The sequence below is a fragment of the Melitaea cinxia genome, chromosome 4 (assembly GCF_905220565.1).
Source record: "Melitaea cinxia chromosome 4, ilMelCinx1.1, whole genome shotgun sequence".
In the NCBI taxonomy this organism is placed as follows: Eukaryota; Metazoa; Arthropoda; class Insecta; order Lepidoptera; family Nymphalidae; genus Melitaea; species Melitaea cinxia.
Window position 1 is genome coordinate 13,916,225 of NC_059397.1, and position 27,384 is coordinate 13,943,608.

Sequence of the window (27,384 nt, forward strand, 5' to 3'; positions counted from 1 at the left end):
GATAACCATTAAGACATTAGACAATAACATGACTTAGGATAATTATAAACAGGTAATAAAACTTTTAAGCGCCACGCCTCAACCCCATTCCCGTACCCTGTACGCTAAGGCATAAAGTAAACAAAAATAACTACGAAGAAAATAGTGTTGCCAAGAGTCGTTATCGAGTACCACACAGTGACTTGTTTTTGTTGGTTTTTATGCGGTAAATGACTACTTATATAATCTAGAAAGGTTTATTCTTTCAATATTTTTCTTTTGTTATCTTGCACTCGTTATATATACTTATAATAACATAATAAAAAACAAATATTACAAAAAATCGTAGTAAAGCACAACACTATTCTCTATCGTCATGACGTCACTGTCACAAATGGACGACTACGGGTTTTATCTATGCGTTGCCACAAACCTACCCCCCCTAGCCGCAAAATAATATGTAAAAAAAAATACTAATCGATAGATTTTCAATAGTTCAATTCAACTACGTTGTCCTTTTAAATTGCTCACCTTAAATTATTTAATTAAAAATCAAAAAAGTCGTTGAAAAATATTCATTATCAATAATTTTAAACTCCTATATCTTTTGATGTATACAATATTTTAAATTGCTCAAAGTGTTAACAAACTGCTCAAGTTGAATTTATAATTGCTCATATACAGTTTGGAACAGCTCCACTTTCCTTAATTTTTAAATAAATATATATAGGTTGAACAAATTTAACGTTTATATCTTAAGACTGGTGAGCGCTGCGCATGCGCATAGACAATGATGCGAAGCAAAAAACTAAAATATATTTATTTCAAAATCCGCGTGGCATTAAAAAAAAATTGTTCAGTTCGCAGAGTTACAAATAAATAAATTGCTAGAGTAAAAGTAGCCTAAGTTATTCTTTATTAGATAAGGTATCTGCCAGTGAAAGTCCCGTCAAAATCGGTCCAGCCATTTCAGAGATTAGGCGGAACAAACAGACAGATAGACAGACAAAAATTGTAAAAAAGGTTCTTTTGGTATATGTACAGTGTATACGTTGATATGCATTTAGTAAAAAGCGGTTTTTTTTATATTATAAACAGACATTCCAATTTTTTTTTTTGTATCACTTCAGCCTATCGCAGTCCACTGCTGGACACAGGCCTCAACAGTTCGCGCCAAAGATGGCGTGAACTCATGTGTTTGCCCATAGTCACCACCCTGGGCAGGCGGGTTGGTGACCACAGGGCTGGCTTTGTCGCACCGAAGACGCTGCTGCCCGTCTTCGGCCTGTGTATTTCAAAGCCAGCAGGTTGATGGTTATCCCGCCATCGATCGGCTTTTTAAGTTCCAAGGTGGTTTGAAACTGTGTTATCCCTTAGTCGCCTCTTACGACACCCATAGGAAGAGAGGGTGGCTATATTCTTCATTGTCGTAGCCACACAGCAAATATTTATTTGTATGTATAGATGTATAAATACTCCTTATACCTTACTCACCAACAGGAACACAACACTGCTTGAAAGCATTATTATTTAGCTATGATCTTCTGTAAGGTCGAGGTACTACCCCAGTCGGGCTGCTCCAATTTTTGAGCAGGAAATTTCCTGCTGTTCCCTACCTCAGTCAATGATGAGCAAAATGGATGAGCTAGGCTAAATGCTGGGGGCCTAACTCAGTCCTCCCTACGAGTCAGTCTCGCTATGAACTTGGAAATAATTGTGTTTGCTCGCAAACGAAAAAAAAAACCGACTTCAATTACATCGACGAGTAATACAACGTGGATCGACGAAAAAGTAGTCAAGTAACTACGCGTTATCAAAGATTACTCAAAAATTAGTTATCAGATCTCAATAAAATTTATATGTGACCACATGACAAACATCAGCTTTCGATTAAATTAATAATTATCAAAATCGATACACTCAGTAAAAAGTTATTGCGGATTTTCGAGAGTTTCCCTCGATTTCTCTAGGATCCCATCATCAGATCCTGGTTTTCTCATATCATGGTACTAAACTAGGGATATCTCCTTTCCAACAAAAAAAGAATTATTAAAATCGGTACATCCAGTAGAAAGTTATGCGGTATAATACAACGTAGGTCGACGAAAAAAGCGTCAAGTAAAAACGCATTATTAGATATAACTCGAAAAGTAGTTGTTAGATCTCAAATAAATTTAAATGGGACCAATTAGCACACACCACGTTTCGGTAAAAAAAATTTTGTCGAAATCGGTCCACACGGTCAAAAGTTCTGATGTAACATACATAAAAAAAAAGAAAATACAGTCGAATTGAGAACTTCCTCCTTTTTTGGAAGTCGGTTAAAAACGAACGATGTTGTTTAGAATTATGTTTACCTACTAAGGGAGTTGCTGTATTTCCTAATGGGCGCGTCCCCAGGTGGCGGATAGGAGAACGCCACTCGCCAGTGCTAGCGCGATCCTATCTCGACCCACTCAGATGGAGGTCTGATCACATGGGGCGGTTTTTAGTCACTAAGAGTCTGACGTACCCTCTCCGGTGCCCGCGCGCTGGTAGGATTATGGTTATCTTTTTTACACTGGAAAAAGCCCTTACGCACTAGCCCAGCCGCCCTTAGGCAACGGGAGTGTGGAGCTCCCAGCACAGCCAGAACAGAACACGCCAGACTACCCACTAAAAACCAGCGGTGCCCTCATCGTCGTAGTGGGACGTCACGGGGTCGCGTTAGTATGCAACAGTGTCAACCGTTTAGTTGTGTCCATAATGTCCGCAATGTCACAGCTGAACAAAGGCCTAAATCTACCAGAAGCCTAATCCACTACATTTATTCAATTTGTTTGACGGTATTTTCCCAGCCAAAACTATCAATTGTTATCAAATGTAATGTGAATTGTGATGGCCTACGTGAGATTTATCTATATTTTTAACTATTATTTATAATTTATACTAGCTGACTCGGCAAACGCTGTCTTGCCGCTAAACGCTATCTAAAAATAGGGGTTGGTGGTAGAAGGTTAAAAATTTAGAGTTGTATGTATTTTTCAACGCCAAATCATAATAAAATAAAAAATAAATAATTTATCTAAAAATTAAAAAAAAAATTAGGGGTGGACTACCCTTAACATTTAGGGAGATGAAAAATAGATGTTGTTCGATTCTCAGACCTACTCAATATGCACACAAAATTTTATGAGAATCGGTTAAGCCGTTTCGGAGGAGTTTAACTACAAACACCGCGACACGAGAATTTTATATATTAGATTTTTAAGCTAATCTTAAAACAAGTAAAACAAAACAACTTGAAATTTGCAGTAATGGTTTATTTAAAATATCATTTGATTATAATTTTATTCATATGAAGTACTTTCTTAGTTGGTATAGCTGACTCTTTACAAATTGCATAATTGAGTTTGAATCGAATTTTTGTCCCTGAAATTATTGTCTCTAAGAACCACAGCAAGTAAATAAGGTTTGTTGATTAATAAACGATATCATCTTTTGTACCTTGCTGTATAGGTTTGAATTCTCCTTTCTTATAATCTCTCTTTTTGCCTATTTTCTGTGACGCTACCTCAGAGTTTTTCGACGACATTTTTTTGCTTAGTTTAGGTTTCATAGATTTTTTTGTAGACACACTGGTAGATGTTCGTTTAGTTTTATTTGGTGATGGATACTTATTAGTTTTGGTACTTTCTTTTGGATCGTCTTGCATTTCAGATATAGTCACTCTAGCTGTTGTGGTCACATTATTTGAAGACAGCATGCTTTTTGCTTTTTGAATATTCTTTTTAATTTTAATTTGTTTCTTTTTAACTTTTGGTTGAAGTAGATGTGTGGGTGGTTCTTTTTCTTGAGCTACCATCTGAAAAAATACGATAAACCATTTTGTAACTAAAAATTCGCAACGTTTATTTGTAACAAAAAGAAAATAAATAATATATTTAACACTTTTTCCTTTTAACAGCAAACAGTTAGTTCGTCGAGTATTTATCGCCTAAAATATCATGATGATTGGTAAAAATGCTTGGGTTCGCTTACATCATAGATCTAAATTCTAAACCGCCTACTCATAAAATAAATACGAATTTTTTTGAGGATGGATTGATATTTATTATTCTTTCAGGCTAATTAAAACTTCTGGAAGTCTTTTTCTTCTTAATTTTGAAACTACATATTATGACTGTTAAAAAGTAAGTGATACAAAAAATCAAAATTTTGTATGGATTCGTTAGCTATTTAGCTAAACGCGCAGTCTCAGCTTATAATTAAAATTTGCATGCTGTAGGAATGTGTAATAACTGATAACAATGTACAAAATATAAAAGTGGTATACAGACAGCTAACAATTGTCAGCTACGATACATCCTTGCATCTTCTAGCAAAGGAATATGAAAGACTGATATTATTGATTAAATATCAAAATTTTACATTTTAAATGAATGAATCTGTACATCTTTGTTTGTATACGGGCTTACACAAGTTACACATAGAAATAAAGTAAATGGATTGAATCGTTTTGGTCGACTGTTGCCTTATTAGATAAATATTTCGTAACCTGTTCATAAAATAAATCGTCTGCGTCTTGACGATCGCAAAAATCCAACAACTTATTGCAAACGGCTCTAAGGTTTTTGATTCGCTGTCTTTTCTTTTTTCCTGCTGTACTTTGATCCATTTCATCTAAACGCAGTGTTCTAAAATTATATCACAATTATAAAATATCAAGACTAAGATATTCTCTGAACTAAATAACTAGTAGGTACCTATTTAAATTAATTTTTGCTCTCAAATAAATTAATTAGACCAATGAGTTTATAGTTATCAAGATAAGTACATACTTTATAATTTTAGGTTTGTTTATAAAATCATCCTTTTCGTCAACGTGCATAGACGTTTCCCAAATATTTTTGAAAAGTTTTCTGCGTTCAGCATAGCTTTCTTCCTGCGTCAATGGCTGGTCCATTTTGTTAAAATTATTTAAAATCTTCTATTGTTAAATGTTCTATTGTAAATGTATTAAATTATTATAGGACATTTTGTCTAGTTTTTTGTTACATTTTTAATTTTATAATTATTGGATTTCATTTGAAGCACTAATTATTTTATTTCCATATTTTGACATTTATATATTTTTCTTTTTGTATTTATGCTCTATACAAGCCATAAGATCTCGGCCTAACTTTTTTTTTACTTATTTGATGTTTAATCAGGTCTTTATAAATATTATTTCTATTTGTTAATTAAATATTTCAAATCGATGTCTTTTCAAATTTTAATCTTATCCTGAGATATTTATTATAACTAAAAGTGACAAATTATTAAAAATATTTTTTCATGTTAAGATTCCAATCAAAACTTCTCAATTACAGTATCTTAAGGACGTCGTAAGCGTAAGTAGGTAATAGTTAGAACTAAACAGCATAAACCTTTAATTTCTACTGCTTAGCTTCTATCATCTACCTACTTAATGCCTACGACCTCCCGCAACAGGTTGGATGCCGTGACGAACGGCTGATATTCTCTGCTTCAGTAAGGTTTAGTTGGCACACAGCGTTCAAAGAAATAACGCATTGTGTATAACTTTTACATTTTCTTTAATAGGTATTTTTTGTGAAAATAATGTTAACATCATTTAATATCCCTTTATTTAAAATAAAAGAACATGAACACATACAAACGAAATCTATTTTTTAATCCTCTTATATTATATTATACTTAATAGGTACATTGAAATCAATGCTATTAAATAAAATGTAATTAAATTTAAAGTGGTGCCAAAATGGTGAACACTTATGACCCGAATGCTTTGTGGATTGCGCTTAGCGAGCACAGCGACGGAAACCTATTTACAGTGTATCCAAAGCTGTTGGCTGAACTTCTTATACAGGAAGATGCTGCGAGACTTGAAGGAGACACAAGTGAAGCTGAGAGACTCGTTTTACCGAGCGACAAAGAATGGAGGCTCACACAGTATTTCAATTTGGTGGCTATGCAGAAGATCCTTGATGCTGACCTGCAAGTATTACCAATAATTAAAACATTCGAGATCACGTTTGCATTTCTTTTAAAAATAAATTAAGCTTATTAGTCTATAAATAATAGTAAATATCCATTAATTTTATGCCCGTCTTACAATTAGTAGACTTCTTTGTTATTGTTAGAAAATACGTTCGTGCGAATATTTAAAACCAGTGATATCTTGCGATACAATGAATCCAGTCGAGATACGTAACAATGAATGAAAATTTATGAAAATGTCTTTAACTAACGTATCTGATAAAATTTAGGAAACCTCAAAGATAAAAAATAAACCATAATTATATTTTAAGTGATAGTGTCATTAAATCTATCACATCTATTTAAGGACCCATCATTACCCGTAATTTGCTGAAAATATTTATAAGCAATTATTTTATAAAACCTTGAAAGTTAAATATTACAAAAAGGTCCATCTATATCTATCTACATCTATATTTCGCGAGATTTTTAAATATTTAAGTATATGAGATTACTACATTCTACGAGTTGTCTGAAAGACACGGGTAAATAGACGAAAGACTGCCCCGTCTAATTACTACGGAAATTGTAATTTGTCTTAAGCCTAATTTTTTTTGTGGTGAACAATACATTTTCATATGATGTACTTAAAGAAATGAATACATAAAATATATTCCTAGATCTAATAATACCTGCTCGATTGCCTACCCTAAAAGATTATTGTGGTAAAAATTTTCGGCGGATAGTTTTATAATAAGAAATCGATCAAATGATACTATTAAGGTACTAAGCGAAAATAAAATAAAAGTTAAAATGTTTTGTTTTATACATAAGCAGGCTCAATAGTTCAATAATAAGATAACAATATCGAGTGTTTCGCAACGAACTAACAAGTTAACATATTCAATTCAGTAATATTGCTGCGACCATGAACTTGTTCCAGTTATAACTTTCCACATATTGCCATTACGTGGATACATGAACGTAATTCGCATACGTCGCTCGATAGACGTCATAAGGACTTGTATTGATTTAAGTAAGTCATTATTATTATTTTAGTAAGTCTCTCTTTACGATATCACTGAACGAATGAGTACCTAATAAAAATTTATTGCCAAAAAGAATGTAACAGATAAATGACGATGTACTTGCATAATTGTGTTTGCTCGCAAACGAAAAAAAAAAAAAATCGAATTTAATTACATCGACAAGTAATACAACGTAAGTAGACAAAAAAACGTTCAAGTAAATACGCGCTATCAAAGATTACTCAAAAAGTAGTCATCATATTTAAATAAGACTACATGACAATCATTAGCTGTCAACTAAAATAAGAATCATCAAAATCGATAAACCCAGTGAAAAGTTATACGGTTTATTACAACGTAGATTAACGAAAAAATAATCAAGTAAATACGCATGATTAGATATAACTCTTACTACTACTTACTACGCACTCAGATCTCAGTTAAATTTAAATAGGACCAAATGACACGCAACACCTTTCAATTAAAACAAAATGCATCGAAATCGGTCGACCCAGTCAAAAGTTCTGATGTAACATACCTACATAAAAAAAATACAACCGAATTGAGAACCTCCTCCTTTTTGAAAGTCGGTTAAAAAATAAAATTGTTTAGTGCTGCTGTTTTACGTCCGTCGCGGAATTTCTACTGGAAAGATTTAAATTGTTTATCCAAAGTTTTGTTACTAATATACTTTGTCCTTATCTTAATAAGAATAGTTGCGGTAAATTCATTAATTGTTATTGTTTATTAAAGTTTTAAAATAAAATGATTTTTATACGCCCTATTTTCTAATTAATAATCCCTTAATATTCTATTGCATGCAAGCTACAGGACTAGATATTTATTTATATAGGTCTGACTAGACTGAGATTCCCAAAAAATATATATAAATGTTTTTGTCTGCATACAAGACATATTATGGAAAAAGACATCTATACGAATATTATATTATAATGGAAAGTTATGGATGGATTTTTCTTTTTTTTGCTTAAACGCACTTATCTCAAGAATAACTGGTTGGAATTGAAAAATTATTTTTGTCTTCAATGGTCCTCGCTAAATGGACTATTCAACACAAAAATAATGGTGTTTTGGCGAGCTGACGTGTTAGCAAGTTGAGTCGTGTCGTTAGTCGTGTTGGTGTGATGGCGTGTTGTCGTGTTGGCGTGTTGGCGTGTTGGCGTGTTGGCGTGTTTGCGTGTTGGCGAGTTGGTGTGTTGGCATATTTGCGTGTTGGCGGGTTGGCGAGTTGGCGTGTTGAGGTGTTGGCGTGTTAGCGTGATGGCACGTTGGCGTAATGGCATGTTTGCGTGTTGGTGAGTTGGCGAGTTGGCGTGTTAGCAAGTTGGCATGTTGGCGTGCTGGGATATTGGCGTGTTGGCCGCGTTATTTGGGTGTTTTGTGTTTTGTATATTTTAGGTAACTACTTCCAGAAAAGCCCCAGCCTTCATATTTAGTATCATTATTAGTAATATATGTATATTGCCTTCACACACTCAGACTCAGTACTCAAGAAATTTAATTGAGATCTGACAAGTACCTACGTACTTTTTGAGTTATATATCATAAGTCGTATTTATTTGACCATTTTTTCGTCGCATTACGTTGTATATACCCTACAAATTTTCAGTAGGTGTATCGATGTTGTTGATTCTTATTTCAATAAAAAAGCTGATGCTTGAATTGTCTTCCTATCTAAATTTGATCAAGATCTGTAGTGCTATTCTGTAAGAACATTTTCGTGTCACGACAGCGGAATCCGCGGTGAGATATCAAATTGGTATTCATTAAAACTCGACAGTCCCGTAGCGCCACACTTGTGAGTGCGGCGACGAGTCGAACCCTGTTGCGTGAGAACGTTGGCATTAATAATATGAATTCGGTATTCTGTAAGGGGATTTACCGCTTCATTCATCACAATTCGACACTTGATTCGACACTTGACTTCATGCACATAATCTAAAATAAAGCCATAAGAAAAGAATATCGATAAAACAAACACAGCTCTAGATTGCCGCTCTTCGATTCGACACTCACTTCACTTCACTTGTGCGTACCGAATGTTTACAGAATTCCAAACCAAGGTCAAGTGGGTTCGCTTTCGAAGTGAGCGCTGTCACTCAGGTGAAGCTCGATATCGAAATAGATATTTACAGAATAACCCTGCTGATGACCAGTTTTTGAATAATGTTTAACAACGCTTATTTACTTGACAACTTTTTCTTCTACCCATGTTGTATTACTTGTCGATGTAATTGAAGTCGGTTTTTTCTTCACACAACACAATTATTCATTACTCTACCCCAATTAACGAAAGTCATGTCTCGGACATGTGGACAATATCACGATACGGAGAATAGGATCTGAGCATTAGAAGAATTGCTAAGAAAACGGGAAAAAATATGGTTTATAAGAGCGTCCGTTGCGTGCGCTGCGTAAACGGTTAGAGCTTCCCAAAAATGATGTAAGGCGGAATTGATCACCATTAAAAGTTCTAAAAAAAGTTCGCGACAACACGTCTACCTTTTACGGTAGCAAGTTTTTTTTTTCCTAAAATAAAGCATGATTTGCGAAGGTGGTTTTATAGGCATGATATATACGAGTAGATTCTTATTCAAGTAAGTCCGTTATTCATCACAAGTGCTTTTTGAAAAAAATTGTTGAACATCATTTACATGCATGCATTTAGCCTATAATATCCCACTGCTGGGTATAGGCCTCTTTCTCCATGTAGAAGTATTGGAGCTTCATCATTTGAGTTTTTTTTAATAAAAATGATGCTATAAACTTTGTCTTTTAAAGCATTTAATTTGACCGCAAAATTTAGGAGATAATGTCAAAATCAAATGAAACGACTTCGCAGCGCGCCGCGCTTCGGTGTAAATAACCCGACTTTCACAGTATTGGTTGAAAATGTTTTATTACGATATTTCCTCAAATTAACATGGGTGAAACCTCAGGGCACTGCTAGTTTCATTATAAAATCAACAGAAGATTCACAAATACAAAGTTGCTGTACGTGTGGCGGAGTGGCAATGCTTCAGGTTTCTCTGGCAGATAAAATTTGTCATGAATGACTTCGCAATAGAAATAAGATCCAGAGTCTAACCAACACACTCTTCAAACAGAAAGAATATATGCTGAAATGTAATTGACATGTTTCTGTTTTGAGATGTCGTTTATAACCGCCCTAACTTGTGAGGAATGACTTTTCCTGCGGAAAGTTTAATATAAACATAGTTATTTTGAAGGGAACTGAGGTAGGGCACAGCAGGAATTTCCTGCTCAAAATATGGAGCAGCCCGACTGGGGTAGTACCTCGACCTTACAGAAGATCACAGCTAAATAATACTGCTTTCAAGCAGTATTGTGTTCCTGTTGGTGAGTAAGGTGACCAGAGCTCCTGATTGGGGATTTGGTCGGCAACGCGCTTGCGATGCTTCTGGTGTTGCAGGCATCTATAAGCTACGGTAATCTCTTACCATCAGGTGAAACGTACGCTTGTTTGCCGACCTAGTGATATAAAAAAAGGGAATTTCCAACTGACAGACAGACTTTTCTAAAATCCATTTAACTAATACTTCTTGCAACCTGCAAGTTTTTTACAAAATAAGTCCAGAGGAGTGATATTTCTAATTATAAAGATAATTGAATACTTTACTGTTTATTTCACACAAATAAAATGACAAAACTTTTTCAGCAGTATGAGCAGCCAGTTATTAAAAATAAAAAAATATATATTTGGTCAACGATCTAAGATGAGAGTAAATTATTTAATGTCATTTTTATATCATTTATAAAATCGATTAAAAATATATGTCGAGTGAAAGTCTTTTTTTCATATATTCATAACTAATTTATTACCGATTTTTTTCAGTGAAAAATTTTATATTTAAAGTTTTTATCATACAGGTAATAACGAGACGAGAACATCTGGTTATTTATTAATATGGATTGGAAGAAATAATTCTTTTGAATAATGTCTTACAATATTATTAATGGATAAAAGAAATGATTGATGAACTTCACAAAACAATATTGTAATTATAAATAGTAACAAATCCTACCATTGTTGTTTTGAGTTGTGATACATGAATAGTTTGGTTTAATTTAATTGTTGTAACCTACTTCCATCGTCATACGAGTTGTAGTGTATTTTTACTATTTAAAATAAGATTTTTACTCTTAAGTTTTTGTTTTTCATTTCTACGTTTGTAGCGCTGTATTTTATAGACATTTAATTTATAATTTTTTAAATAGTACTCATATAAATGAAAATCGTGTAAGTTATGGTAAGTCTATAGATTAAGACCTGTCGGGTAAAAAAAAAATTAACCTAAACTATCTAAGCTCAAAATTTGACCGTTTATCGGCGTAATTTTGTTACAAAATTAATTCGACCGGTCTTATGACTATGACTCCGGTCTAAAGACTAGCCAAAGTTATTAATTTCATATCAATTACAATTAAAAAAAATCAATATATAATATTGATAATATAATTATTATAACTTTCCTTCAATAATTGTGTTTGCTCGCAAACGAAAAAAAAAACCGACTTCAATTACATCGACAAGTAATACAACGTAGATCGACGAAAAAATAGTCAAGCAACTACGCGTTATCAAAGATTACTTAAAAAGTAGTTATCTCGATAAAATTTATATGTGGCTACATGATAAACATCAGCTTTCAATAAAATTAAATATTATCAAAATCGGTACACCCAGTAAAAAGTTATTGCGGATTTTCGAGAGTTTCCCTCGATTTCTCTGGGATCCCATCATCAGATCCTGGTTTCCTTATCACGGTACCAAACTAGGGATATCCCCTTTCCAACAAAAAAAGAATTATCAACATCGGTACATCCAGTAGAAAGTTATGCGGTATAATACAACGTAGGTCGACGAAAAAAGCGTCAAGTAAAAACGCATTATTAGATATAACTCGAAAATTAGTTGTTAGATCTCAAATAAATTTAAATGGGACCAATTGGCACACACCATCTTTCGATTAAAACAAAATTTGTCGAAATCTGAAAAAGTAATTAATAAAATACCTATTGCAGGGAAGAAGATGTCGTCAAAGATAACAAGACGATGGAAGAGCCAACTGAGGAATGGGCCCCTTGGAGCCTGGTGGAACCGTGCAAAAACGCAAAAGCACCACCCCCTGTTAGCGTCAAGTCTGCTCCGGGGCCAGTTTGGGATATTGAACAGGTAACTATGTATAAACTCGTATATTTAGTGGATGTTTTCTATGTACAGTGTGGAATTCGTGATCCAAATCGTAAATAAATAATTATGTCCTGTTTTAATTACTCTCTAATTAGGTTTTGAAAGCTGCTCGTCTGCTGTGCAAGCCTCCATTGCATGTAAATTTTGTGGACGAGCAAGAAATGAGATGTGTCTACTCTCTCATCTATGACGTATTCCGATGTAAGAAATAATATTAAATTTTTATTTTAAACATCGATCATTCATTAACATTTCAAATCATATTTAAGACCGATAATAAAATATATCCGTATTTTTAAACGCAATAATACAATTTAACAAACATCAGCTTTCTTACATCTGATTTATGAGTAGTACCGTAGCTTATAGACGTCTGCAACATCAGAAGCAACGCAAGCGCGTTGCCAACCCTATCCCCAATTACCCCCAAGTGCTCTGGTCAACGTACTCACCAACAGGAACACAACACTTGAAAGCAGTATTATTTAGCTGTGATCTTCTCTCTGTGGTACTAGCCCAGTTGGGCTGCTTCATATTTTGAGCAGGATGTTTTTTTTCTGTGCCCCTCTGTACTACCTCTGTTACTGTTCGCAAACGAAAAAAATACCGACTTCAATTACATTGACAAGTAATACAACGTAGGTAGATGAAAAAATAGTCAAGTATATGCGCGTTATCAAAGGTTACTAAAAAAGTAATCATCTTTTCTAGATTTATATGGGACCACAAGACAAGCATCAGCTTTCGATTAAAACAAGATTTATCAAAATCGGTACACCCAGCGATAAGTTATGCGATGTAATACAACGAAAGTTGACGAAAAAATAATCAAGTAAATACGTAATAGATATAGATACAGCTCGAAAAACATTTGTCAAATCTCAATTGAATTCAAATGGGACCTAATGACACGCACCACCTTTCGATTTAAAAAAATATCGAAATTGGTCCACCCAGTCAATTGCGAACCTCCTCTTTTATTGGGAGTCGGTTAAAAATATACTCTTGGCATTTACAGGCAATAAAAAAATATTTATCTACTACAATATGATGTAATATTTGCTTTAGTATTCAGTCATAAAGAGACTAGATTTATTTTTCTGTCGCGTTATTCGAATGTCATTCGTGACTTTCTTGTTCTAAATCACTAAACACGGTGATCGTAAAGCCCTTCATTCCCCCTTCATAAAGTATCTTATATGTGAGTTCCGGATAGGAACATTTCGATACAAGTGAGTGTCATGATAGTAAAGTCGGCGCGTGAACTGTAACTGCTGTGAATTACATCACGCGAAGTTGGAACTATTTTATGAGGCTCCACAAGCATTATTTAACTTTTATCACAGAACGCCTAACTGATTATGCCGTGATAAACACTCGCGTGTGTTTTAACTGTCTTATTCCAATGTAGCGAAATATTTGTTTATTGATGGGTTATTGTATTGGATATAATTAATAGCTTTCTACAAAAAAAAAGCTAAATAAACAGGTACTTAACGATTTCTACATTTGAACCCTGTGACCTCGTCATTAGTCAAAAATAATTATGTTTCGTAATATATTCAGTTTAAAATTTGAATTTGTAAAATGACGATTCAAAAGTGCTCTTGGGGCCAATTTGAATAAAGTTGTTTTTGATTTTGATTGCTTTTCAGATAAAACAATACTAGACCAAGCAATTGAAGACATTGGCTTTTTTGAGGATTTTCCGCAGGTAAAGTATTTTAATTTATTGATTTATTAAAGTGATAAGTAAAAAACATCCGTATGACGAACAACAAAATAAAAATGATATACATATAAATAGTATAAGACGAGAATAAACATGCGACCCTTAGCGAATCATCCACATATGTAAATCAAACCATTAAATTTATAAATATCATAACAGCAACACTATGTTGTACGTGTATGGTTGGCATGTGTGTATTTTAAGGGCGCCTATTTAAAACAAAAGCTCGTGTAAGGTTCGCGTTTTGTTCAGCATCTAGGTCAATCTCATTTACTCGGAAATGCGTGTAATACACATGATATTACGTAATAGTGTTATTTTCCATCAAAGACTTCACTTGATATTATAGCTTCTTGATATTGATATTTTTTTTACTTTTACGATTGTTAGTTTAAACTGTAATTCGTCTAGTTTTTTCCGTATTTTTTCGCTTAAAATATCCTAAAACTGACCTTCATTGCACAACTGTTAAAACTTAAAACCCGTTTAACGGAATACTCCTCGAAATTACACAAATTCGAATTCCATATTTGTTGATAAATTAAGTAGGCCTATTAAGCAATTTTCAATAGCTTTTAATATGAACCTTATAAATCATTTCCTTTAAACGTATCGCCTGACCTAATAACCTTCATACTTTATGTAGAATTTTTAGTTACTTTTTGGATTGTCTTTATTGCGCTCTTGAACTTGGGCATATATTGTTACATATATTGATATTTCTCAAGATTAAAGAAGGAATGTTATTACCGAATGGTAAAATCTTTGGTTTAGACAGATTCGACGAGTTCTAAAAAAAAGTATAGATCATCTAACTTACGAGCTACAACGTTCTCGTGACTGAAACCATTTCTTTTTCTTTGAGGACGCTCACGAAAACGAGCTACGTATTTATGAGGGTTTTTTTCGCAAGTAAACGGTTATTTTCGGCTACAATAGCATTAATATCAGATTGGACGGTTTTGACAAATAATATTACGTTTCGTCGTGTGAAAAGACATTTCGGTTTGAATGCGATTACGTTGATAAGGCGCCATAGCTGCTGCTGTAATTACTTGGAATAATAGCAACTATTATTCACCCAAGAATTTGCTATCAAGCAATAAAACTTCCAAGAAGTTTAATTAATACATAATACACGCGAATTAGAAAAGCTATTTAAATGTTAAAGGTCGTGGATGCAAATTCAGAGGCTCTAAGCTCTAGATATCTGCTAGGTACTACTTTTTTAATAATAATAATAATAAATTTTATATTTGACAATGTAAAGCAATTTACAAATTAAAGTCACGCATTCATGTTAGTGCCGTCCTCCATACGTACCAAGCTTAAAATGCGCTGTAAATGCACCTTCCCGAGTAGAAAAAAGGTCAGGCTCAACCAGATCATGTATCTGGACCGGATCAGGATAGAATAAGGCATGCCTGATCCGGCAAGCTCTATCAGGACCAGGTCCGGTCCAGACAAGGATAGCCTGATATAAAATATAATCAAGTATGGTAAGGCATAGTGGATCAGGACCAGGTCCGGTCCAGACAAGGATAGCCTGATGTAAAATATAATCAAGTATGGTAAGGCATACTGGATTAGGACCAGGTCCGGTCCAGACAAGGCTAGCCTGATGTAAAATCTTACCAAGTATGGTAAGGCATACTGGATCAGGACCTGGTCCGGTCCAGATCAGGATAGCCTGAAAGAAATGACGCGAACTGAGCCTGAATCGCGCTATTAATGTTTTTACGCGCACTTAGTATATATACAGCTATCAGGACAATCTAGCAGGGAGTATTCTACACAGGGGTATTTCTACACAGTGGAGCAGTCGTAAGTAATAGGAAATAGTAGTTAGTAGTTAATCATAAGAAGTTAATAAATAAAATTTAATTAATAATAATAATTAATTAATAACAAAAATAAATAAAAATAATTAATATGTAAAGTAAAAACATAAATAAATAATACATTGGAAAAAATAAACGGAAATAAATATTATAATAATTATGTTAATACATATTTATATCATTTCGCTTTTTTTTTTGTTAAACAATTTTTTCAAAAATATATATTCGTGTTTTTTAAAAGGACCGAACCGAACCCGCTGATCAGGATGAAATGAGATTTCCTGGTCAGGTCCAGATCAGGAAATCTCATCTCATCCTGATCAGGTCCAGACCAATCATCTGCGTTACATGCCTTATCTAGTCCTGATCAGGCATGCCTGGTCCGGTCCTTTTAAGGAAGACGAAAAAATTTCTACTCGGGTTTGTTTTAAGTTTATGAAATTATTTTTCTAATCTTGTATACAGATATAATAACAATTTTGCCACTCTTAGGAAATAACTTTTAGTGATTTTTTGGTTGTTGACATATTAATCGTTTGTGATGACCCCCACAGAGAGTGCCGATTTCTTGATAAAAACTTTCTCGTTTTTTCAAAAATATTAAAAAATATAATTGTGGTTCACTTGTTTCTCTTAGTAAAACATACCTACTGGTATTTGTGTCATTGTGACTAAAGTTTTTAGAAAGTGTTTTAAAATTGTGTCTTCGATTGATTCCTTTACAGTATGTAGTCCACCGCCATACTACGTGGTTATTCCTAATGGAGTTAGCAAGGCGTCGTTGGATGGCTAGAGCACGTGGGGAATTAGAGAGAGCTACGAAACTGCTCAACGAGGCGGGCTGTCCTTTCAAAGAAGTCGAAAATGCAGTTTGGGAACAGAGGATACACTTCGCCGCAGCCATCGCCAGGATACGCATAAAAAATAGGGCTTTCTCGTTAATATCTTTTAAGTTTAAAAAAATATTGTTTATATCCTTTTGTATAAAATAGAATAAAATCAAATTATTTGCAATTGCTTTTAGTTATATCGATTACGTTTTCTTAATCATCAAATTCCATTTTATTTCCAAGTCAGCTGAAGAAAAAACAGGTCTACGTCAAGAAAATGTTAATAAATTCAAGTCAACATGTTTATCTAGCAATGTGTTAGAATAAAATTATTGTGCTCTTAACATTTCTTTTAAAAGTTTTTCATCTAAACTGACATGTTGATTCTAAGATAATTAATATGTTTTTTAGATTGTCGGATCTCTTACCACCTCATTTACGAGAAGAGAGAATTTCTGCATGCGTCAATAAAGATACAGTTACTGGTTGGGTTAATACTTTTAAAGCCAAGTTAGTAAATAAACACTATATTAATATATTATATATATTGCCTAGCCCGTTGGCGCACTTTGTAGTGCTTTCTGCTCCGTGGGTTGTGGGTTCAATTCCCGCCTGAGTCTCGGTACAATATTTATATTTATTTATGTGTGTATTATTTCCATGTATTAAAAAATATTTAGCTATATCAGTCATTGTGTGTATTAGTTGCTTATCGTACGAGGAGACGACTGTGAGTATATGATATAAGATATTCATTATTATTATTTATTAAAAAAAATTAGTAATTCATAGAAATTAGAAAATTATATTATAAGATGAATTTACTGAATTATTGTGTTAAGATCGTCAGAATTAATTTAGTAAAATAACTTTGTAAAAAGGTTGAAAGCTCCTCTGAACAATGATTCGAGACCATTAATCACTGTCAAAGTAATCTAATAAATGTAAACATAAAAAAAAAAAAACTAAAAGTCAAAAGGTGGAGATATAACGTGAAACACATAAAACTATTTATATAAATTGCAATAAGGTATTAAAAAGTTTGGTTTCATTAAAATACTCGTAATTTTTTTCAGAAAAATAGCTTTGCTCATACAAAGACTTAATGATCTGGGTTACTCGTATAGTAATTCACGTCAGCTCTGCGCTGGAGAATACAGATTTGATCGAGTTTGTCCCAGGTACTTACATTTTATTTATTATTATTAAGCGATACAATTAAAAATTTAAAGTAAATATTATTTGTAGGTTTATAACTCTGCGACCACCAGACAACGTAAGTTTTGGACAACTAGATCTTGTAAAGGAAGGAATTATTGTTCTACAGGTAGATAGAAGTTACTATTATTTTACTTAAACTTTATTACATTGTGTACAATTACATCGACAAGTAATATTTGACGACGCGTTGGCGCAGCGGTCATAGCACTGGCTGTTACGATGGCGGCCGCGGGTTCGATTCCCGCTTACGACAGACATTTTTATCGACCATATAGATCTTGGGCGTTGTATTTGTGTATTGTGTGTATTTCCGGACCCCCAACACAGGAGTAAATCCTACTGGCGGATCCGTTGAGTGTGAAGCGTTTATTAATTCTAATTCTAATACAATTTAAGTAGGGTAAAAAAAATAACAAACGCCATAGTCTCCACTACGATTTTGAAGATTCTCCTTGATTTTTCTGGGATGCCATCATCAGATCCTGGTTTCCTTATCATGGTACCACTTTTGGGATATCTCCTTTTTAACAAAAAATAATCAGCGATATCGATTCATAAACGACAAAATTATCCACGAGCACACATAAGAATAATATAGGTATACTAGCTTCTGCGCGCGACTTCGTACGCGTGGAACAGAGGAGCGCGCAATATTTGATCAGTATTTTGCTGCGATGTTATTTTAAAATTGCGATATGTCCTGAGATACTCATTGAAATCGAATTATGTAAAAGGCTATTTTGTTTTAAATTAAATACTTGTGATAAATAACGTATTTATTAGGTAAGGATTAATATCATGTTTATAAAAACAACTTCGCAAATAATGCATTATTTTAGAACAAACTTGGTTAGCATAAAAAAGGTAATAGTGACCCAACCTTAAAAGATAGATATATACTGTCGCGGACTTTTTTTTAGAAATTTTAAAGGTGATTAATTCTTTCATACATGAATTTTGCAAAACTTCAACTGTTTTCACAGCGCACGCAGCCCAAGCTCTCAAAAGGAAAAAACAACCCCCGATTTTGAAACATTATTCATTGGTATTCCGCTCCTTTTCGTCTTACCGTGATGATATATAGCCTATAACCATCCTCGATAAATGGGCTATCTAACAATAAAATAATTTTTCAAATCGGACCAGTAGTTTCTGAGATTAGCGCATTCAAACAAACAAACTCTTCAGCTTTACAATATTAGTATAGATAGATATACGGTCGAATTAAGAAACCTTCTTCTTTTTTGAGGTCGGTTGAAAAAGCGTTTTAGAATTGAGTTTCATTAACGTTTACATTAGTTACGCTATCAGCTTAAATGTATACGGTCAGGAGCGCGAGTTCTGCGAAGGCGCGTCGACACTGTGTAGAGCGTTGCGCGCGAACGCGCTGCGCGGCGTCGTGGCGCAGACGCACGTGTCGTCGCCGCGCTGCTCCGCGTACCTCGCGGCGCAGCTCCGGGAGCTGGCGGCCGTGCTCAAGTCGGAGACCCCGGCGCTGCCGGTCACTCCCGAACTGGGGAAGCTGGTGGTTTTTGGGGCTGGTGATAAGTATGTTGTCTTTTTACTAAATAGTTATTCATTCATTCATCATCATTTTTTTTTTTTGTAATCTTACACAATATACAGATATATCCATACATACTTGAGTGGTCTAATTTAGTAAAATATATTGGTAGACAAGAACTCAAATCAATGATGTTAATTTTTGTTGAACGCTATCTCTAAGCTCTACTGTTTTACAAAGTCGTTTTTATTCCAACTCTTTTTAGATAGATAAACTTAGAACTCTTGGTAACAGTTAATGTAAAAATATAAAATAGTGTAGCATTGTTGCAGCAAGGTATGCTAAGTGTAAATTTACCAAAATTACTGGTATGTCTAAATCTTAAACGACAAGTTGAATTAAGTAGGCGTAAAACTTTATATACTTATAAGAATATAAATATAATTACAGAGTTGGCAGTTACGTGGGTGCCTTAAGAGATTTAGGTATAGATGCGTCAGAATTACCCCAATCGAGTTCTCCAGTTTGTGTAATAAGTGACCCAGTGCACGGTGATAACCCTACTGTCGCCAGCGCATTGGACGGAGTCGTGGCAGTCCTTGCTACTCCGCCTAACTCCTTCTCAGCTGTAACAGACCCCATTGACTTAGTGTGCGGGCGAGGAGGTGACCTGGCAATGCTTGAGGTAAATATTATCTCTTTACTAATATGAAGCATTTTGATTGATTGGTAAGTAACGAGAAAAAGATTGATTTTTAAATCATTAATTTGTTGGTGTAGTGCGTAAGGTTTTAAAATAATTGTAATATAAGTCATCGGCTTGTCTATAATAAAGATATTCTTACAGATTTTGACCGAATCTGAAATAGACTCTAATGGAAAGGCTCGCGTACAATCGATTTTGGAAGAACAAAAGAAAACACTAAAAGTTCTTTTGTCTAAACCTCAGGTATGGTAAAAAATTACTTCAACAATATTTTTTCTAATATTCATACGTTGCAAGATAAAATACTTGACCAAAATATTTGTAGTTGTAGCAATGAACAGATTCTTAAAGAATATTTCTGTATTCATTAGATTCAATTAATCTTGTACGAGACACATTCAGCTCTTGAAGCGGAGAACCAGGCACAAGTGACCCGAGCGGTAGCGGAGGCCAACAGACTCGCGAGAGAGAGACACGCATTGCTCAGAAAGAAGAATAAGGACCATGTGAGGAATAGTTTTTAACACTATTAACAAATGTTAAAATGAGTTAGTATTATATTTTAGACTCAGTTAAAATACCAAGAAGGTGCACATTTAACAGTGATAAGACTCAAGTATTATCCGTCCTGTTTTAAGTTTCCAATAAGGTATTTTGTCTCTTAACGCTATCAACCTATCCATAAGTCTACTGAAAAATGAACCGATCTTGATAAAGATTTTTTTTTGTATAATTTGTTACTATAACGGATATTATAATCTCAACAGACACCAAAACATAAAGAAGCTTCCGATAATCTCCAAGATAAATCTCCAGGGATAACTGATTCATGCTCCTCCCTGGACCACGGTTCACGGTCCGATCTCGATAAAGACGAGGAAGAAACCCGTCCCTCTAATAAAAGGCCAATGTCTTCACCACCAACAACAGCACGAACGGCATCCGACAATCATGAAACAGTGTTAAAGAAGCGAGCGGAAAGTGCCGATGTGGGATGGCGGCCCGGTAGCAAATCTCGTCCTATCCCTGAAATGCAAATTGCTGATGACCCTTTTCCACGGGATCCGGATAAGGACAGCCCTGATGTATTTGTGAGTAGCTTACCACAGCCAAAATATAAAAAAAAAAATGTGTGGTCACTGTAGTACCTAGTTCTAGGTAAGGATTTTAATCCTTTCTATTAGTTTATTTTTAGCCATATATTATTTACTAGCGACCCGCCCCGGGTTCGCACGGGTGCAATGCTGATATTAAATATAATACAGAATGTCTTTATTTATAGTGTGAAGTTAGCTTATAGCATGGTTATTATTAACATAATAACAACAACATTCAAATATGCGTCTTTAGATTACGAGTTGTTATAGAATGCGTTGAAGAAATAACGGTTCACTGCTCGTTACACGTAGGTGATAGCGTGATAATATGTAGCCTATATGTTGACCTGACTTCTTAATAATATTCGTGCCAAATTTGAAGTAAATCCATGCAGTACTTTTTGAGTGTATCCCGGATTCTAATAACCATATTTTTGGCTTCGGTATCGATTGTAGATCACACCACAAGTATTCTTTTAAAAAAAATATTCAATTTAAAGTTTTGACTTTCCTACCATTTTATTATATGTATAGATTTAATTGAAGAATTGTTCGGTTTTTTTTTGTTCCTCTTAAGGCTCATTGTAATCACCTGTAGGTGATTATAACATAGGTATAAGAATTGTTACTACTTCAGACGGGTGGGTTCCAGCGTTTTATTGTTAGTGATGTGATTTACGTTTATTTCAAATATAAATTTAAATGTATAAATAGAGCCAGTGGCATAGCTTGAGGGTTGCCGGGGGGCCATGGCCACTTCGGCCAACAAAAGCGAAGGTACAAAATCACCACGATTTTCTAAATTGCAAAAAAAAAAAATATACCAAATCGCGTCAACAATGTAGCACACATAAAAATGTAGTAGAATCGAGAACCTCCACTTTTTTTAAAGCCGGTTAGTGAACATAATTAAAACGTGCTTGTAATGAAGTGTGGTAATTTAATTTGGTAAAAGAAATTATATGAATTGGTAGGGGTGGCAAATTTATTGCTTAAGATGCCTTTATTGCTTAAGATTAATAGAGTTTTGCATTTCATTTAAGTTTATGCGTTGTGCCAGGTACCTGATTGCGATTTATTTGAAATTCAAACGTTACCTAACCTTGGCAATGGTCTGGATATCAATTACATTCTAGAAAGAGACGGGTGTTATTTGGGCCTTATTCAAAGAAAGGTAAGAATCTTTGTTTCTTTATTTAGTTTTGTTAAAAATGTAAAATTTTACTGGTAAATAAATAATAATTGGACTATTAATACAATATAATTTACCAATTATTTTTAATTTTAGTTTATTAAGTAGCTGATCTCCCAGTCATTGGTTTTGTTACTCTATCTGACACAATAATTTGACTGTTTGTGTTTGCACATTACTTCACTATTTTGTATTCAATATTTGGGGACCAACAAGAGAAAAAATTAACATCTTTGTAATAAAAAACACAATGTATTTAATAAATGCCAGTGGTCGAAAAATTATCCTATTTATTTCGCACATCAATCCCATACTGTCATGGAGTTCTGCTAAATATAAGTCCAGCTTAATTTTCCACACAATACAAATTTTGTAAATCGAGCTTAAAACTGTTTTTTACTTTAAAACTTTGCTCAAAATATGGAGCAGCCCGACTGGGGTAGTACCTCGACCTTACAGAAGATCACAGCTAAATAACACTGTTTTCAAGCAGTTATTGTGTTCCTGTTGGTGAGTAAGGTGACCAGAGCTCCTGGGGGGATTGGGGATTGGGTCGGCAACGCGCTTGCGATGGTTCTGGTGTTGAAGGCGTCTATAAGCTACGGTAATCGCTTACCATCAGGTGAGCCGTACGCTTGTTTGCCGACCTAGTGACATAAATAATAAAACTGTAAAGAGACACAATACAAATTTCGAAGTAAGACTCGTATGGTAGGATATAAACGGCGGTGGGTGTCGCTCAGGAGGTCACCCGCCTCGACGCTAAGTACATGATCACGGTGGCGGAGGAGCGCGGCCTGTTCGGCGGCGCGCCCGCGCAGCGCCGCAAGAGGGCCGAGCCGCCGCCCGCCGCGCCCCGGCCGAGGCGACGGCGCGCGAACACTTTCCAGGTCGTATACTAGCTAGCTAACAGCCGCTCATAATAGTTTTAATGGTATTCGTCTTTTTAAATATAGCATTAACGCTATGGATTATAAGTTTGTTAAAAATGACTGCGGTAAGTATTATAAATTACATTTAGACTTTAACAATAAAAAAAATTATGCCTATTTTAATATTTAAATGATCTGTACTAATAATTGTGTTTGCTCGCAAACGAAAAAAAACCGATTTCAATTAGATCGAAGAGTAATACAACGTAGATCGACGAAAAAATAGTCAAGTAACGAAGCGTTATCAAAGATTACTCAAAAAGTAGTTATCAGATCTCGATAAAATTTATATGTGACCACATGATAAACACCAGCTTTCGATTAAATTAAAAATTATTAAAATCGGTACACCCAGTAAAAAGTTATGCGGATTTTCGAGATTTTCCCAAGATTTCTCTGGGATCCCATCATCAAATCCTGGTTTCCTTATCATGGTACCAAACTAGGAATATCCCCTTTCCAACAAAAAAAGAATTATCAAAACCGGTACATCCAGTAGAAAGTTATGCGGTATAATACAACGTAGATCGACGAAAAAAGCGTCAAGTAAAAACGCATTATTAGATATAACTCGAAAAGTTATTGTTTGATCTCAAATAAATTTAAATGGGACCAAATGACACACATCACCTTTCGATTAAAGGAAAATTTGTCGAAATCGCTCCACCCAGTCAAAACTTCTGAAGTATCGTACATAAAAAAATACAGTCGAATTGAGAACCTCCTACTTTCTTGGAAGTCGGTTAAAAACAAAGTCGCTTTCTCTGTCCCTATGTATGCTTAAATCTTTAAAACTATGCAACAGATTTTGATGCGGTTTTTTTAATAGATAGAGTGATTGAAGAGGAAGGTTTATATGTATAATATATGGGTAATATAAAGAGGAACACTGATAGTTTTTGCAACCGTGCGAAGCCGGGGCGGGTCGCTAGTATTAAATGTATTGAAAAATAATTCCTATAAAAAATAACAACATATAAATTAAATTGAATAAATATGCATAACAAATGCAATAAATAATGTTTACTAAATATTATAAATGTTATTTATTTTACATCACTAGTCATGATGAATTGATAGATGTCAGAAAAGCAGTCTTAGAGCGGCCGGACTGTGGTGTAGCGGTGCGAGTAATCGCCTAAAACACCTACGGTTTGCGGTTCCTCCTCGGGATGGATATTTGTGTTTGTACAAATATGTTTTCCGGTTTCGATGTTTGTTCCTGTGGGTCTCCCACAGTGTCTCGGAGAGCATGTCAAGTTGTCGGTCCCAGTTACAATCATAAATACCTGATAGCTAAGCTCCAATCCTTCTCTTAAATGGAGAAAGAAGCCTATACCTAGCAGTGGGATGTTAGAGGCTGAATTCGATACTAGCTTTTATTATCAGATTGGACTAGAATAACATTGAGTCAAAATCCTACACCCAAATTACACTAGCGAATTATCCGTATACGTTGCTTTTTATACTTACCTCCCTGATACTTACCTTACTGAATTCTTAAACGCAAGTTTGCTGCTTTGAAAAATAATGTTGTAAAGGGCACGTTATAACGTTTCAATTGATATGTAATGTGTAGAATTTTTCGTTGGCACACATGGAACAATTTGTTGAAGTAATACTTCTTTATGCACGCTTAACTTGGGCAGTAAGCTGGTGGCGAGTGGCGAGAGCGTTACGAAAAGTGTGATCGGGTGTGGTGAACGGAGCAAGAGAGAGAGGTGCGAGCACACTAGTTTCTTTCTCTCATAATCAGTTACGTTTCTTATATCTAAGAAACAGTGCAGGCCTATTGCTAAAGAAGTTTTACTTCAGTCGTGTGGTCTAAAGCACACTCTTTTTTTCTGGTTTTTAAATATTTCATTTTGATTATTTACTGGAATATTGGCCACAGCCATACTGTATTTATATGGTAATAATTTTAATTGTCAATAAGAATGCCTTTGTACATGTTTTTATGAATTTTTTACTGTACAGTAAAGTGAAGAATAAATAATTATGCAATATACAGGTAGAGCGTGTCGCAGCTCCCACTTACGCGTCTATGTCTCGGTCGTCACGACGCAGTTCTGCGCCCGCCTGCCTGCTAGAGGCAGGCGAAGCGGGTGTGGATCTTGTGCGAGTTTGTTCGCGACACGCAAGGAGACACGCCGCCGCCGCCGCGTATACAGCCGCCGCGTGTACTTGCGATGCCAATCACAGGTGAGTGTCTTGTAAATGTTCGAAAGGTTGTCTTTGAAAAGTTGTCAGTCTTAACACAATGTAGTATCATCGCAAACTGATGCTTCACTAAAATATCCTGTAGTGTCCTATTGCAATGATTAACTAATTGATCCAGCGTGTCACATCACTGCTGGGCATAGCCCTCTTTCTCCATATAGGAGTAAATATGGAGTTGCCGTATAATTTCCTTACTACAAGCAATATCACTGTCAGGAGTTTATGATAACAACAGAGACCAACAGCTTCACGTGCTCTCAGAAGCAAAGTGGGGAGATCCACAAAGACACAGACTCAAGTAAAAAAACAAATGTTCGTAAAAATAAAAATATATGCTACGATCAGGAATCAAACCTGCAACAATTTACTGTAGAAGGATTGTCTTATTGCATTGCATTTGATGATCGATTGCTTAATTGATTTAGCCTGTAACACCCCCCCGAGTAGAAATTTTTTCGTCTACCTTAGAAGGACCGGACCAGGCATGCCTGATCAGGACTAAATAAGGCATGTAACGCAGATGATTGGTCTCTGGACCTGATCAGGATGAGATGAGATTTCCTGATCGGGTCCAGATCAGGAAATCGCATCTCATCCTGATCAGCCGGTTCGGTCCGGTCCTTTTAATAAACACGAATGTATATTCTTGAAAAAATTGTTTAACAAAATAAAGCGAATTGATTTTATAAATATGTTACTTAACATAATTATTATGATATTTATTTCCGTTTATTTTTTTCCAATTTATTATTTATTTGTGTTTTTACTTTAAATATTAATCACTTTTATTTATTTTTATGTTATTAATTAATTACTATTATTAATTAAATTGTATTTATTAACTTCTAATAATTAACTACTAATTAACTATTTCCTATTACTTACGAGTGCTCCACTGTGTAGAAATGGACTCCCTGCTAGACTGTCATGGTAACTGTTACATACAGTACATTAATAGCGCGATTCAGGCTCAGTTCGCGTAATTTCTTTCAGACTATCCTGATCTGGACCGGACCGGGTCCTGATCCAGTATGCCTTACCATACTTGATTATATTTTACATCAGGCTATCCTGATCTGGACCGGACCGGGCCCTGATCCAGTATGCCTTACGATACTTGATTATATTTTACATCAGGCTATCCTGATCTGGACCGGACCGGATCCTGATCCAGTATGCCTTACCATACTTGATTATATTTTACATCAGGCTATCCTTGTCTGGACCAGGACTGGTCCTGATAGAGCTTGCCGGATCTGGCATGCCTCATTCTATCCTGATCCGGTCCAGATACATGATCTGGTTGAACCTGACCTTTTTCCTAGTCGGGCCACTGCGGAGTATATGCCTCTTTCTCCATGTGGGAGAAGAAAGAAGCAGTTAGTTTGTAACCGACTTTGTAATGAGCCGCCTACTACAGGAGCGCGCCCCACGCACGGCGCCCGGCCGCCCGCGCGCCGCCCCCGCTCCCGTCACCCGCGCGTTGCCGCCGCCCGCTGCCGCTCGCCGTGCACGATCTGCGCCTGCGCAGGGATTCGCCGCTCGACATACCCGTCTAGCACCACTGTATTGTTTCTATTTATTTCACACTTCACGTTAAGATAATAAGTTTCTCGTACAAAAATTAAGATTAAAAATATACGAAATATAAGAAAATTTTGCTCAAAATTAATATATTATGTACATAAATTTCAGGTAAATTTAAAATAAATTGAAATTTATGTTTTTATAATGCCAAATAAAAATATCATTTGTATTTTTTTTTATTTCTAAGTCAAAAAAACAGTAATTTTGACTTAAATCTCCATATAAATAAATTTTGCGTATAATTATATGTATCTATTATGTATACTTTAATCTTAATAATGCCAAATAAATAAATCAAAG

General features: G+C 34.9%; 2 protein-coding genes across 3 annotated transcripts; one reads left to right on the plus strand and one right to left on the minus strand.

Annotated features, from left to right (window-relative positions):
• Nucleotides 1-3,266: 3,266 nt before the first annotated feature.
• On the minus strand, nucleotides 3,267-4,684 carry LOC123669923. Its single transcript, XM_045603440.1, has 2 exons — nucleotides 4,517-4,684; nucleotides 3,267-3,823 (listed from the first exon to the last, which is right to left on the minus strand). Exons 1-2 carry the CDS (start codon nucleotides 4,634-4,636, stop codon nucleotides 3,440-3,442), a joined length of 504 nt encoding a protein of 167 aa, XP_045459396.1. The 5' UTR covers nucleotides 4,637-4,684; the 3' UTR covers nucleotides 3,267-3,439.
• A 1,056-nt stretch (nucleotides 4,685-5,740) lies between these two features.
• LOC123669924 lies at nucleotides 5,741-25,535 on the plus strand. Of its 2 annotated transcripts, XM_045603441.1 has the most exons (18): nucleotides 5,741-5,968; nucleotides 7,091-7,102; nucleotides 11,418-11,427; nucleotides 12,074-12,204; nucleotides 12,318-12,423; nucleotides 13,878-13,936; nucleotides 16,521-16,732; nucleotides 17,037-17,135; nucleotides 17,702-17,806; nucleotides 17,874-17,952; nucleotides 19,177-19,394; nucleotides 19,801-20,035; nucleotides 20,198-20,299; nucleotides 20,428-20,562; nucleotides 20,824-21,147; nucleotides 22,214-22,327; nucleotides 23,089-23,235; nucleotides 25,289-25,535. In XM_045603441.1, the coding sequence occupies exons 1-18, from the start codon at nucleotides 5,741-5,743 to the stop codon at nucleotides 25,481-25,483; spliced, it is 2,511 nt and encodes an 836-aa protein (XP_045459397.1). In that variant the 3' UTR covers nucleotides 25,484-25,535. The 2 variants fall into 2 exon arrangements, 1 of the variants encoding a protein (XP_045459397.1); XR_006745825.1 differs by lacking the exons at nucleotides 5,741-5,968; nucleotides 7,091-7,102; nucleotides 11,418-11,427; ... (11 more) ...; nucleotides 23,089-23,235; nucleotides 25,289-25,535 and adding an exon at nucleotides 13,288-13,454 and having other exon boundaries at nucleotides 16,521-16,550.
• The last annotated feature ends 1,849 nt before the right edge of the window (nucleotides 25,536-27,384 follow it).